At 38.4% G+C, this 13,960-nt stretch overlaps 1 protein-coding gene across 1 annotated transcript; it reads right to left on the bottom strand.

The window, feature by feature from the left end:
• Positions 1–1,023: 1,023 nt before the first annotated feature.
• LOC122729381 (huntingtin-interacting protein K-like) lies at positions 1,024–1,466 on the bottom strand. Its single transcript, XM_043968234.1, has one exon. The coding sequence runs from the start codon at positions 1,449–1,451 to the stop codon at positions 1,086–1,088; it is 366 nt and encodes a 121-aa protein (XP_043824169.1). The 5' UTR covers positions 1,452–1,466; the 3' UTR covers positions 1,024–1,085.
• Positions 1,467–13,960: the final 12,494 nt, after the last annotated feature.

The raw sequence follows: 13,960 nt of genomic DNA, 5'->3' as shown, positions 1-13,960 counted from the left end.
TCAATTGATTTCCTTTGTCCTCTGGAATATCATATTCCAAGTCCTCTGATCTTTTAATAGAGAAGTTGCTAAATCTTGTGTTATCCTGATTGTGGCTCCACAATACTTGAATTATTTCTTTCTGGCTACTTACAATATTTTCTCCTTGACTTGGGAGCTCTGGAATTTGGCTATAATATTCCTGGGAGTTTTCATTTTAGGATCTCTTTCAGGAGGTGGATGCTTTCAATTTCTATTTTACCTTCTGGTTCTAGAATATAAGGGCAATTTTCCCTGACAATTTCTTGGAAGATGATGCCTAGGCTCTTTCTTTGATTATAGATTTCAAGTAGTCCTATGTTTTTGACATTATCTCTCCTGAATCTATTTTCTAAGTCAATTGTTTTTCCAGTGAAATATTTTACATTGCCTTCTATTTTTTCATTCTTTTGGTTTTGCTTTATTGTTTCTTAATTTCTCATAAAATCACTAGCTTCCATTAGCGCAGTCCTAATTTTTAAGGAGTTATTTTTTTTTGAAAAAGCTTTTGTACCTCCTTATCCATCCAGTCAGCTTGGCTTTTCAAGGTCTTCTTTTTCTCATAGGCTTTTTGCATCTCTTCTTTCCATTTGGCCTAGTCTGTTTTTTAAGGTATTATCTTCTTCAGTATTTTTATGTGTCTCCTTTGCCAAGCTATTGAATTTTACAGCACTCTCATTTCTCTCAAATTTTGCAGAACTCTCATTTCTCTTTCCATTTTTTCCTCTACCTCTCTTACTTTATTTTCAAAGTCCCTTTTGAGCCCTTCTATGGGCTGAGATCAATTCATATTTTTCTTGGAAGCTTTGGAAGTAAGAGTTTTGACTTTGTTATCTTCTTCTTTGTTATCTTCTTTGCTATCTTCCTTGTCACCATAGAAACTTTCTATGGTCAGCATCATTTTCTCTTTGTTCATTTTCCCATCCTATTTCTTCTTTTTAAAATTGTTTAGAATTTTTTCCCCAAATTACATGTAAAAACATATTTGGCATCAATTTTTTGGGGGGGTGATACAATGAAACCTTTATTCCAATAAATAAATCCATCGAGGTGTTGCCATTCAAAGGTTAGTTGGTAAGGGTAATAAGAGCTTCTACTACATTGCCCATGTGTTCCCGTAAACTCCGTTCTGCTGCTGCCCGTGAGATTTCCATCTCTGTCATTATCAGTTCCAGATCTTCCTTCTTGATTGTAACTTTTGCCAGTTCCTTCTCCCGCTCCTGCTTGGCCTTCTGCTCCCGGGACCGTCGGTCTCCAATCACAGACATCGCCATCTCCAGGTTGGAGCTCTGGATCTCCTTCTCTTCCACGTAGTCGGTCACTCGTTCAAGGTCGGCAGCGCCACTGTCATGTTTCCGTGGCTTCTCTGGCAGCCGCTCAGGGCCACTTGGTTCGGTCTCCAGTTCCAGTTCTACATCACCCTCGGTCGCCATCTCGTCCCCGCCGCGCCGCCTCCTGCACACCGCCTCGGCATCAATTTTTTAAAACTTTGTGTTCCAAATTCTCTTCCTCCCTTTCCAGCCACCCCCCACCCCTGCCAAGAACTCAAGCAATTCAATATAAGTTATACATGAGTAGTCATGGAAAACATCTTCACATTAGCCAGGTTGTCAAAGAAAACAGACAAAAACATAGCTTCAGATTAAGGAACTATCAAAAAAATATGCTTCAATCTGTTTTCAGATACCATCAGTTCTTTCTCTATAGATGGATTGAAATTTTCATAAGCCTTTCAGAGTTATCTTGGATCACTGCATTGCTGAAAATAACCAAGTCATTCACAGCAGATCATCTTACACTATTGCTCTTATTTTGTATACAGTACATTTCGCTCTGCATCAGTTCTTGTAGGTCTTTCCTGGTTTTTCTGGTAGCATCCTGCTCATCATTTTTTGTTTGTTTCTGATAAAGTAACTAACAAAAAATTATGTTTCAATCATTATTCAAATACCATCAGTTCTCTCTCTTTAGATGGATTGCATTTTTCATAACACCTTCAGAATTGTCTTGGATCATTGCATTCTGAAAATAACCGAATCATTCACAGCAGATCATCTCACAATATTACTGTTATTTTGTTTACTGTAGATTTCTCTTTACATCAGCTCATATAGGTCCCTCCTAGTCTTTCTGATAATATCCTGCTCATGATTAAAAAAAATTATTTTAAAAAATGTTTTATTTTTTGCAGGGCAATGGGGTTAACTGACTTGCTCAGGGTCACACAGCTAGTACGTGTCAAATGTCTGAGGCCGGATTTTGACTCAGGTCCTCCTGAATCCAGGGCTGGTGCATTATCCACTGGCCCACCTAGCTGCCCCATATCATTTTTTAAAATAGTAAACTACATTTATGTAGTACTTAAAGAGAGATTTCCTTACATTGAACCCATGAGATTGATTATTGCAACAACAGTAATAGGTAACTTTTATATGGTACCTTAAACTTAAAGAGTTTTCTTCAAAATAGCCCAGCAAAGTAAATATCATGTTTTGCCATCATCATCAATCAATCACTCATCAATCCTCATCATTGTCAATCAATCCTCATCTTCCTCCAGGCACCATCAATCCATCAATCAATCAATCCATCATCATAATCATCAGTCATCATCATTTTATATTACTTTTGTCTCTGCTTCAAAATTTTTTTCATCATTACTATTGTTAACTGTTTGCCTCTATCCTATTCCCGTCTCATGATATTTACTCTATTTTCTATCTTCTTTTACCCTATCCCTCCTCAAAAGTGTTTTGCTTCTGATTTCCCCCTCCCCCACTCTGCCCTCCCTTCTTTCACCCCTCCCTCCTTATCTCCTTCCCCTCCTACTTTCCTACAGCATTATATAGATTACTCCACTCAATTGAGTATGTATGTTATTCCCCCCTTGAGCCAACTCTGATGAGATTAAGGTCTTTGAGCTAATTCTGATGAATGTCAGGTTCATTCACTTCCTCACTCCTCCCCCATCCCTCCCACCAGTCCATAAGCTTTTTCTTGCTTTTTTCATGTGAGATATCACCCCATCCTACCTTTCCCCTTTCCCTCTCTCCCAGTGCATTCCTCTCTTCTCTCAATTTTACCCTAAAGCAGTCATCATGGGGCATCTAGGTGACACAGTGGACAAAACACCTGCCCTGGACCTAGGAGGACCTGAATCTAAATCTAGCCTCAGACACAAGGCACTCACCAACCCTGAGCCCCCACTCCCAGCCTATTTCTTAACTTTTAACTCTTTGTTAAAGTAGGACACTACTTCCAGGGGGCACATTGTCCAAAGCTTCAGGGGGTTTGTGCAGCTGTTTTCAGAGATACTTCTAGGAATTTGTAAGTTTGTAGTTCTTCCAAGGTGGTATGATTTAAGGAGAGGTATGTTTACTACTCTTCTGGCCTGTGCTCTGGTCTGCAAGCAAGCACAGGCTTGCTTTTCTACCCTGGAACTATGAACAGAGTCCTGCTCCACTGTACCTGCAAGCTCTAGTATCCTTGTGCTCCTCTCCTGCCTGGGACCACCACCCAAGACCGTGACCTGGATCCAAGTATGGGCAAAACAACAGAGTCCTGCCTCAGTGCTAGCACTGTAATCTCCTTATGGCCAATTGTTCAATCCTGTTCCCTTTTGTGGGATGAGTTCCAGAAGTAGTTGCTGCCCCTGGTCATTTAGTGGCTCCCAAGGCCTGCTCCTGGTTTGCTGTGACTGGGGCTGGGTCTCTCACCTCTGTACAACAGACCTTTCCTGCCAATCTTCTAAGCTGTCTTTGGCTGGAAAATTATTTCACCCTGTCCGTTTGTGGGTTCTGCTGCTCTAGGAATTGTCTTATGGCATTATTTGAAAGTATTTGGAGGGGTCTTGGGGAGAGCTCTGGCAAGTCACTACCTTTCCTCCACCATCTTGGCTCTGCACCCTCTGATAAATTTTCAATCTTCCTGTCTCTTTTCCTTTCAACTGTAAACATGCTTTTGCATCACATGCTAGTACTTACTGCTAATTCTTTTTTCCCTTGGTTAAGGGGTAGAACTCCATTGTGAAAGATCAGATACATGACTCTAGAAAGTGTGGGGTAAATTATCTGACATAAGAGTTCTGGAAAGAGATTTTACAGTCATGGGGGCACATGAACCTTACTTCATCAGAATTAGTTCAAAGAGGGAATAACATACACACTAAATTGGGTATAGAAATCCATCTTAACCATATAGGAATGTAGGATGGGGAAGGGATAAGGGGGGAGACTGATAGAAGGAAGGGCAGATTGGGAGAGGTAAAAATCAGAAGCAAAACACTTTTGAGAATGAACAGGGTGAAAGACTAGAGAAAATAGTATAAACAGTGCAAAATAAGATGGGGGGAAGGCATAGTTGGTAATCATTACTGTGAAAATTTTTTTTACAGAAGGTTTCTCTCTGATAAAGACCTCATTTCACAAATAGAGAGAAAACTGAGTCACATTAATAGAAATAAGAGCCATTCCTCAACTGATAAATGATGAAAGGATATGACCAGGAAGTTTTCAGGTGAAATAAAGCCATCTCTAGTAATAAGAGAAAAAATGCTATAAATCAGTATTGTAATGATTGGAATGACGCCACCTACTGGAGACTTGCTGTGGAGAGCTCCACCATGAGGAAAATGCCTCAGAGGCATTGTGGCTTTTCCTTGGCGTCAGGAAATGACGCTTGCTCATGGGTGCTGTCTATCAAGTCTACCAGCCAATCAACTGGAGGAGCCTCCTATGGTCTGGGAGGAGACAGGAAGGAGGAAAGGGAGCCTGCGCAGAGAGCGCGGGCCCTTTTGGCTTCCGGACTTGATGGTGGTGGCGGCAGAGGACTTCACAGGAGATTTGAGGAAAGATAGGAATGCCAGACTGTTAGAATTCTGTTCTCAATCTTTTTCTTTCTATTTTCCAATAAACCCTTAAAAAACCTAAACTCGTTTTATCAGTGATTTTTAGTCAGTTTCCCCCAAACTGGGGGAACACATTAGAATCCACATTTAGAATCTTAAATTACACAGTATTAACTAGAGAAATGCAAATTAAAACAATTCTGATCTACTACCACACATGTATCAGATTGAATATGACAGAAAAAGAAAATGACAAATGTTGTTTGGAGTGTGGGAAAATTGAGATACTAATGTTCTGTTACTAAAATTGTATACTGATTAAATTATTCTAGAAAGTAATTTGGAACTATGCCCAAAGGGTTCTAAAACCCTGCATAACCTTTGACCAAGCAATACTACTACTAGTTCTGTATCCCAAAGAGATTTAAAAAAAAAACAGAAAGGAAAAGGACCTATATGTTCAAAAATATCTAAAGCAGCTCTTTTAGTGGTGGCAAAAAATTGGAAATTGAGGGGAAGTCCATCAATTGTGGAATTTCTGAATAAGTTAATATATATGATTGTGATAGAACATTATTATGCTACAAGAAATGACAAGCAGGATGCTCTCAGAAAAACCAGGAAAGGCTTACATGTACTGATGCAAAGTACAATGAGCAGAACCAAGAGAACATTGTACACAGTAATAGCAATATTGTATGGTGATCGATTGTGAATCACTTAGCCATTCACAGCAATACAATGATCTAAGACAATTCTGAAGGACTTATGATGAAATATGCTGTCCAACTCCAGAGAAAGAACTGGTGGAGCCTGAATGCAGATCAAAGATAATTTTTTGCCACTTTCTTTATTTTTCTTTCTTTCTTTCTTTCTTTTTTCCTATGTCAAATTACTTACCTTTTTTTTACATGTAATTGGGAAAAAGAAAGACCACTGGGTCTTGGGTTAAAATACCAGCTCTGTTATTTGCTAACTGTGTGATATTGGTCAAGTCAGCAACCTCCCTTGAATCCAGTTAATTATTTGTCAACTGAGGGGGGTTAGACTAAATCCTCTCTAAAGTTTCTTTTACTCTGAATTGAAATCCTCTGTTTTTCAATAGGTTAAAGAAAAAAATTGTCTTTTATGGGAATCGTTAATGTCTTTTTCTTCTTTTTTGTGGGGCAATGACTTGCCCAGGGTCATACAGCTAGTAAGTATCAAGTGTCTGAGGCCAGATTTGAACTCAGGTCCTCCTGAATCCAGGGCTGGTACTTTATCCACTGCCCCACCTAGCTTCCCCCTTTAATGTCCTAATCTAAAGGAATAGGAATAGTTAATGGTAGAGATTTCAAACACTGTGGTAGGACATATAGGTATCTTTTGAGGGAGACACTGAAATTGTATTACTAGCTGTATAACTGGATATTGGCATAATCAGACTGGTTCTGTGTGCCACTGGCTTCTTATATACCTTACTAATCTTGGAGTGTGTAGCTCTTATACATATACATTACCTGAATAGATTATATTGAGAGGGACATAGGGATATGACCCTCCACTGAGATGGAAAGTGCCTCCCCCCTTTGGCCTAGTGATCTGATCTCAAAGTCTTAAAGCCCCTTAGAGCCCCCTATTTCTCTCTCTCTGTTTTTTCTCTAGAGAGAGGCAATAACGGGAAGCTACTATCCCCCTTTCTAAATATAGACATCTCACCTTAAAAATTGCTTCATAGGGTCTGCACCAAGATATTATGTAGATATGACAAATTGTTGCTGAAACAGGAAATTTTGCAAAATAACCTATGGCTGAACCCCTGAGGTTGGGGCACTCTGACCCAGGAGAGAGACTTATCGCTGAACAACCCAGGAGAGAGACTTAATGCTGAACATCCCAGGAGAAAGATTTATTGCTGAACATATAGTATTAACCCAATTATCGCATTTTGCTCAGATTAGATGTCTAGGAAACCAAGAAGTTTTTATACTGTTTACAATCTCTGTGTGTCACACCTCCTGGTTGTCCCAGTGAGTGTGGTACACCTTTCTTTCAAAAGAAATAAAATCAGTGCTTTGGCCTCCTTTCTCCTCGAGTCTCTATTACAGGGGTCAGTGGCTGTACTTCCCATCCCACTCAATATCATTCACATAAAATGTTAGAACTAGAAAGGATCTTGTTTTGTTATTTTCTCCAAATCCCCATTTTACTGATGAACAAGTTGAGGCTCACAGAGGAGAAGTAACCTTGGAGTCATATGACTAGAATTCAGGCCTCTTAACTCCCAGGGGATTACTTTTTCCATTACCTTCTGCTGAAAGCCCCTGGGTAGTCTTAGTCAATAAGCTTTTATCTAGTGCTTACCATTTGTCAGGCAGTGAACTAATTGTTGGGGATATAAATACAAGCAAAATGACAGTCCTTGCCCTAAAGGGACTTATATTTTCATAGGGGCTTTGTTGGTGTGTGTGTGTGTGTGTGTGTGTGTGTGTGTAGCTTTTAAAAAATCACTTTATTGTAGGCAACTACATTATAGCCATCAATTAATAAGGAGCTGTTTTTTTTAGAGGGGATAACTTCTCACTGTCTGTTTCACTAACAGCTACATTTACTTTATGGTAGACTAGCATTAAACTAAATAAACTGTAAATGTACAGTTGCTAGCAGAAGATCTCTGCACAAATGAATGTGCCATGCTAAGAGGCTATTTGGAGTTCCTCACAACCAGTTACATTCTTCTTCTGATCACTCCAAGGCAGAGCTGTTCCAGAAATATAGTTGGTTTGTCTTTGTGGCTTCCTGTCTCCTGGAATCCACCTACCACTTATAGTCCATGTGCCCGATGTTCTCCCACTGCACTTTGAATGCTCTCTACTATAATGATGCCTTACTGAGGTCTGAACTGCAGTGTACAATATTAGAAAATTATCTCTAATAATCCTTTTCCCTTCCTCCATAAAGAACTCCTATTCCATCATTGGTATAAAGTATGTATAATAATGAAAGGAAGTTATCAAACTAATTTACGCTTACATAAGAATGACTGGTAGTTACTTTTAACTTGCCTATAGAAGGTATTTGCAATTTAATTCAAATATATTAATAGTTGAAACATCAGGCCATATGACAAGATAAAGTAAATAATTTGAGACCATTATAGAGGAGATATTTGGGTGCAGGGAATACATTCCAGTGTCTTTTAAATCCCTCTGCTTTGGTGATTACCAGCTCAGCATAGCAAATAAAACTGGTCTTGCTGCCTCTACGTTATTATAATGATTTTTTGACTTTACCCACATAATTTTTTTTATCATGAACCAAATTTCCATCCTATTTCAGTAACTATTGATTTAACTAACCTGTAGTCCTGGACATTTTCTAACCTCAATACAACTAGACTAAAGCAACCCAAGAACAACAGTTTTTCCCTTATGTTTTCTCTAGATAAGAGAAGAAATAGTACTCTTATCTAAATTTGGTGGCCTGTCATGTTATGATGCCCACCAGTGGGCATCCTTTCTAAAGGATAGGATTGAATTCAATGATCAGATAGGTTTCAATACACACATCATAATTATTCTTTGCTATACTCTGTCTAGGCTTCAGTGTAGCTCAGGTCCCAACTGGAAATCCATATGCCAACATGCAGAGAAATAGGCAATACCACAAATAAACTTTTGCTAAGAAATCTTCTATGTGCCAGGCACTCAGTTAAGTACTGAGGATGCAAAAAGAGGGAAAAGACAGTTCCTTCTCTGAAGGAGCACACAATCTAATGGGGGAGAAAACAAGCAAAAATGTATACATAGGCTATATATAGGAAAAACAGAAAATAATTAAGAGAGGGAAGGCACTAGACTTGAGTGGGGGTGAGAAAGGCTTCCTATAGAAGATGGAATTTTAGTTGGGAATTTAAAGGAAACGAGGGAAGCCCATAGGTAGAGATGAGAAGGGAGAACATTACAGGCATTGAAGGATAGGCAGAAAAATGTTTGGAGCCAAGAGATGAAGTATGTCTTGTAGCAAGGAGATCAATATCTTAACTGGATCGAATATGTATCAGCAATTAAAATAGAATAAGACTGGAAAGTTTGGAGGGGGTTAGGTAAGAAAAGGCTTTGAATGTCAAACAAAATATTTTATATTTCATCCCAGGGGTGATAAAAAACCATCTGAGCTTAATGTGTAGAGGGATGACATGGTAGACCAGTGCTTTAGGAAAATCACTTTGGTGCCTTGAATAGAAGAAGGATCAGAGTGAAACTTGTGGTAAGCAAATGTATTAAGTATGCGATTAAAATAACCCAGGTGTGAGGTGATGAGCACTTGTACCAGGTTAGTGGCAGAGTAAAGTGGGGAACATATTCACAAGATGTTGCAGAGGTAACATCAAAAGGCCTTGGCAAAAGATTGATATGGGGAGGGTGGAAAATAGTGAGGAGTTCAGAATAGCATGTAGGTTGTGAGCCTGAGGACCTGGAAGGATGATGTTGCTTTCTAAAGTAATAAAGAAGGCAGGATATGGGGAAGACTTGGGGGAAAGATGAGTTTGTTTTTGGACATATTGAGTTTAAGATGCCCACTAGATTTTCAGTTAGAGAGGGCTGAAAGGCAATTGAATATTGGAGGTCAGCAAAGATGTTAGAGCAGGATAGGTAGTATAAAGAATTAATCATGATTTAGAAGCCCAGTGTGTGCCCTGGCCAGGGCTCAGGCATTTCACCTCCCCACCAGTGCAGTGCTCCACCCACCTTGAGCTGACACCTACGTGGGCCTGGCCAAATTATAATGATGGGAAGGTGGGTGAGGGCAGCCAGGTGACTTTTGGTGTGGGGAAGCTGGGAGGCTGGCTATTCTACAACCATCTGTTAATTCTGTCAATAGAGGCTGCCACCAATTAGCTTCGGGCTATGTGTGTGACCACCCTGTTTCCTGTGAGAGAGGGGATTGCTGGTAAGGAGAAGGGAGGAGATTTGCCATTCTGGCATTGGAGCTGGAAAGAGACGGGACACAGACATATGTTCTGCTGACCCCCGAGTGGCGGTGTGATTCAGGTCATATTGTTTTCCTTCTCCCATTCCTTTTTTCCCCCTTTCCCTTAATTCTATTAATCTTACTTGTGTTTTTAAGTTCATTCTTGTTAATAAACCCTGTTCTGTTTTTGAAAGAGGCTGTTAATCTCCTTCCTTACCCCAATATTGTGGCAAGCTGCCTAACACTCCCCAATTAAAATTTGACCCCTACAGTAGATGTGAAAATAATTAGCATAGAAATTGTAATAAATCCATGGGAGCTGATGAGATTACTGAGTAAAGTAGTATATAGAGAGAAGAGAAGACAGCCCAGGAGAGAATTTTGTGGGATACCTATGGTAAGAGGGTATGATTTGGATGAAGATTTAGCAAAGGAGGCTGAGAAGGAAGTTGGGTAGATAAAAAGAGAAGTAGGAGAGAGAGGTGTCCTGAAATGCTAGAGAGAGTATCTAGAAGGAATGAGTGATCAACAGTGTCAGGAGTTGTAGAGAAGTCAAGGAGAATGAGGATTGAGAAAAGGTCATTAGATTTCACAATTAAAAAATCATCACTAACTTTGGAGAGAGCAGTTTCAGTGTAATGATGAGATCAGAGGCCATATTCTAAGAGGTTAGGAAGAGAGTGAGAGGAAAATGAAGACTGCTTTATTATTATTTTTTGTTCATTTATCTATCTACCTATCTATTTATAATTTCCCCACCTTACATGCAAAAACAAATTGTAATGTCAGTTTTTAAAACTTTTTGTTCCAAATTCTCATCCTTCCTTCATATTCCCCCCTTAAGAACTCAAGCAATTCAATAAAAGTCATAGATATGCAGCCATGCAAAACATAGCAAACAAAAAACCTTTAGAAAAAGGAACTAATGACAACACCAAAATATACTTCCATTTGTATTCAGATACCATCAGTTTTTTCTTTGTAGATGGATTGCATTTTTCATAAGTCCTTTAGAGTTGTCTTGGATCATTGCATTGCTGAAATTAAGTCATTCACAGCAGATCATCTTAAAATATTCCTATTATTCTGTATATAGTACATTTCACTTTGCATCAGCTCATGTAATTCTTTCTAGGTCTTTTTGATAGTATCCTGCTCATCATTTTTTTAAATCTAGTAAATTACATTTATATAGTAATTTAAAGGGAGATTTCCTTACAAAACACCCATGAGGTTGATTATTGCAACAACATTAATAGCTAACATTTATATAGTACCTTATACCTGATGATACCATGGACATCTCAATCCCATGCATCTGATTAAGCCTAAATAAGTTTCCCCTCCACATATTGCACTGGCTGTCTTTAGAGCCACAAAGCTTGGCAATTTTCATGTCTTTTGCTTCTCTGTTCTTTTATGGTGACCCCATAATTATCTCAGGTGTCTTGATAAACATGATGTTGAATTTGGCTTTGGCATCTGTTACTAGTTATATTAGATTCTTTACTTTCTCATAATGGCATGAGGATAATTAGGCAGATGATACAAAAAGTTTTGAAACCAGTATATAAACACTTTTCTTAATATCACAATTGTCTTAGCCCTGTATTAAAGAAGGGTATACCAGCATAACTTATGGACTTTATTGCAAGTAACTTAAGGAGATATCCACTTTTGTTAGAAGTTATTATAATTAAAATTAATCTGAAAACTTTTATATTACATCTTCTCAATTTATTCTCCATAGAGGGGTTTACAGTAATATTAAGTTAAAAAAATGTTTCAATTTTTGTCTTTTATTGTAAAATCTCTAAGTTCTAAATTCTAAATCTCTAGATTCTGAATTTCCTTAGACATATGTTTTTGAGAACTCTCAGTGTTTGATTTGGTTATTGGCAAAGCTATTTAAAGTTGTGTTAAGATCAGTTTTGTAGGACACTCCCACACTTTCCCATGGACTTTAACATAAACCTTACAGAAAAGAGACTAGCATGACAAACATGAAGCAGCACTGATCATGTTTTATAAAAATATGCTTATTTAACCCAGTCACCTTTGGAGTATCCAAAGAGCATCTCAGATTCATGGCCCCAACTCTCTTTTTTCACTCTTGTACTTAGTGATTGTCTGAGTTCCAGGATAGGATATCCAGAATTCATGAGACTGTAAATAGTAAACAAACCAGAAAGTATTTATTAAGTGCCTACTATTAGGTAGGTATAATATTAGGTGATGGCAATATAAGTGCACTGAATGAAACAATACCTACTTATAATTTGCTCTGATGCTGATGAGCCAGAAGTAGAACTGGTCACTGATGTCAACAAAGCAAACTTTTATGAATGGGGCTGTTTTTAGTGATAAAAGTTTCAAGGGTAAAGGGTCAGAACTAAAACAGATGGTTATGGTTACATGAGGTTAATGGGTCCATTGTCAAAAATAGTTAGCAAACCAGGACAGAGGCAGAGAGGCACTTATAAAATACTGAAACATGGATGTATGATGCCAAAGCATGAATATCTAAAAGGTAAAATAAATAAATGAGGCATAAAGCTGAGCAAAGAAAAAGATAATGAAATACATATTGGCTTATGCATGTAGATAGATAAGTAAGACAAAGCATGTATTTTTAAGCTGTTAATATTTTCCAGGCATTTTTGCTAAGTGCTGTACTTTCATATATAATGAACAAAAAAGTTGCTCCCCTCAAGGAGATAGCATTCTAAAGAAGAAAACATTGCAAATTAGTAAGCCAGAAGGGGTGGTAGTGGCATTAGGTGACATTTTGTGGAGGTGGATGAGAAATAGCATGGAGGCCTGACTCCCTACAAGAGAAACCTTGCTTATTAGAGCCCAACTTTCCAGAGGTGAAACCCAAGATTCCTATGAGGTATAGGACAAATGGGAGATGGTAACGATGATGATAATAATAGATAACATTTATATAGTGCTTTCTATGTGTCAGATACTGTGTTAAGTGCTTTACAATTATTGTGTCATTTGATCCCTGGACAACCCCAAGAGATAAGGAGTGTAGTATAGTTGCATGGTGTGGGGGTGGCCAGGAAATAAAGAGAAGGTCTAGTTTGGGCAAAATAGGACAAAAGATCACCTGCAGATATGTTTCCCAATTTGACTCTCTCAGTGTAATGGCAATAATGATATTATTTTGTGCTATAGTGTTTAAAACTAACCTCCCTTGGGGCAGCTAGATGGTGCAGTGGATAAAGCACCAGCACTGGATTCAGGAGGACCTGAGTTCAAATCTGGCCTCAGACACTTAACACTTACTAGCTGTGTGACCCTGGGCAAGTAACTTAACCCCAATTGCCTCACCAAAAACAACAACAAACAAACAAAAAAATTAACCTCCCTTGTTTGCTGACATTTTGCAATGCTAGATCTGCGTACAGCTCCCTGTCACTGTAACTTTCATTCTGAAGTAAATAAAATATCAGATAACCAGTCATTTAAAAGGTGGAGTTTACTACAGTACTGAGTGCTGCATGAATTTCCCAATGTACATTCAGAGTGGCAAGCACCAACAGTAACCCTGAAGATTCTAAGATGGCCCGGCACAGGTAAGATAACCATCAGAGTTGGGCTTTTTTCCTGGTTTGTGCTTCTAATATGTCTCTGATAGGTGGCAAACTATCACCTCTTCATATCTAACATCTTTAGTAGTACAATCTGCCTTAATGATAGGTACTCTAATCTGTGGTGTTCAGACATGACACCTAGGTGACTGAGTAACATTATCAGCAGCCAGCTTTGTATTTTGTGGAGTAGTCAGAACCTTGGACAGCAGCCAGCCCTCTGTTTCAAATAATTAAAGGTATTCATTTATTTTTCCTTTCCCAAAACAAAGGATTTTTTAAATCAGAAAAATGTGAGCACACATATATGTGTGTGCATATATATATATATATAATGTATGAATGTATGTATGTATATGTGTGTGTATCTGTCTGTCTATAATTTTTACATCCCTACTCCACAAGTTCATACACATCATTCTTATTAAAATGGATTCATGGGGTCATAGATCATAGAATAATATATTTAGATCTCTAAAGAACTATGGAAGCCATTGAGTCTATCCTTATTTTATATATGAAGAACCTGAGGCTCAACATGTTA

The sequence above is a fragment of the Dromiciops gliroides genome, chromosome 5 (assembly GCF_019393635.1).
Source record: "Dromiciops gliroides isolate mDroGli1 chromosome 5, mDroGli1.pri, whole genome shotgun sequence".
In the NCBI taxonomy this organism is placed as follows: Eukaryota; Metazoa; Chordata; class Mammalia; order Microbiotheria; family Microbiotheriidae; genus Dromiciops; species Dromiciops gliroides.
The sequence above is the reverse complement of the archived record's forward strand: the minus strand, read 5'-3'. Positions and strand labels throughout refer to the sequence as shown.

Coding starts and splice junctions, on each gene's coding strand:
- LOC122729381 (XM_043968234.1), bottom strand. CDS start 1,451: ATGGCGACCGAGGGTGATGTAGAACTGGAACTGGAGACCGAACCAAGT.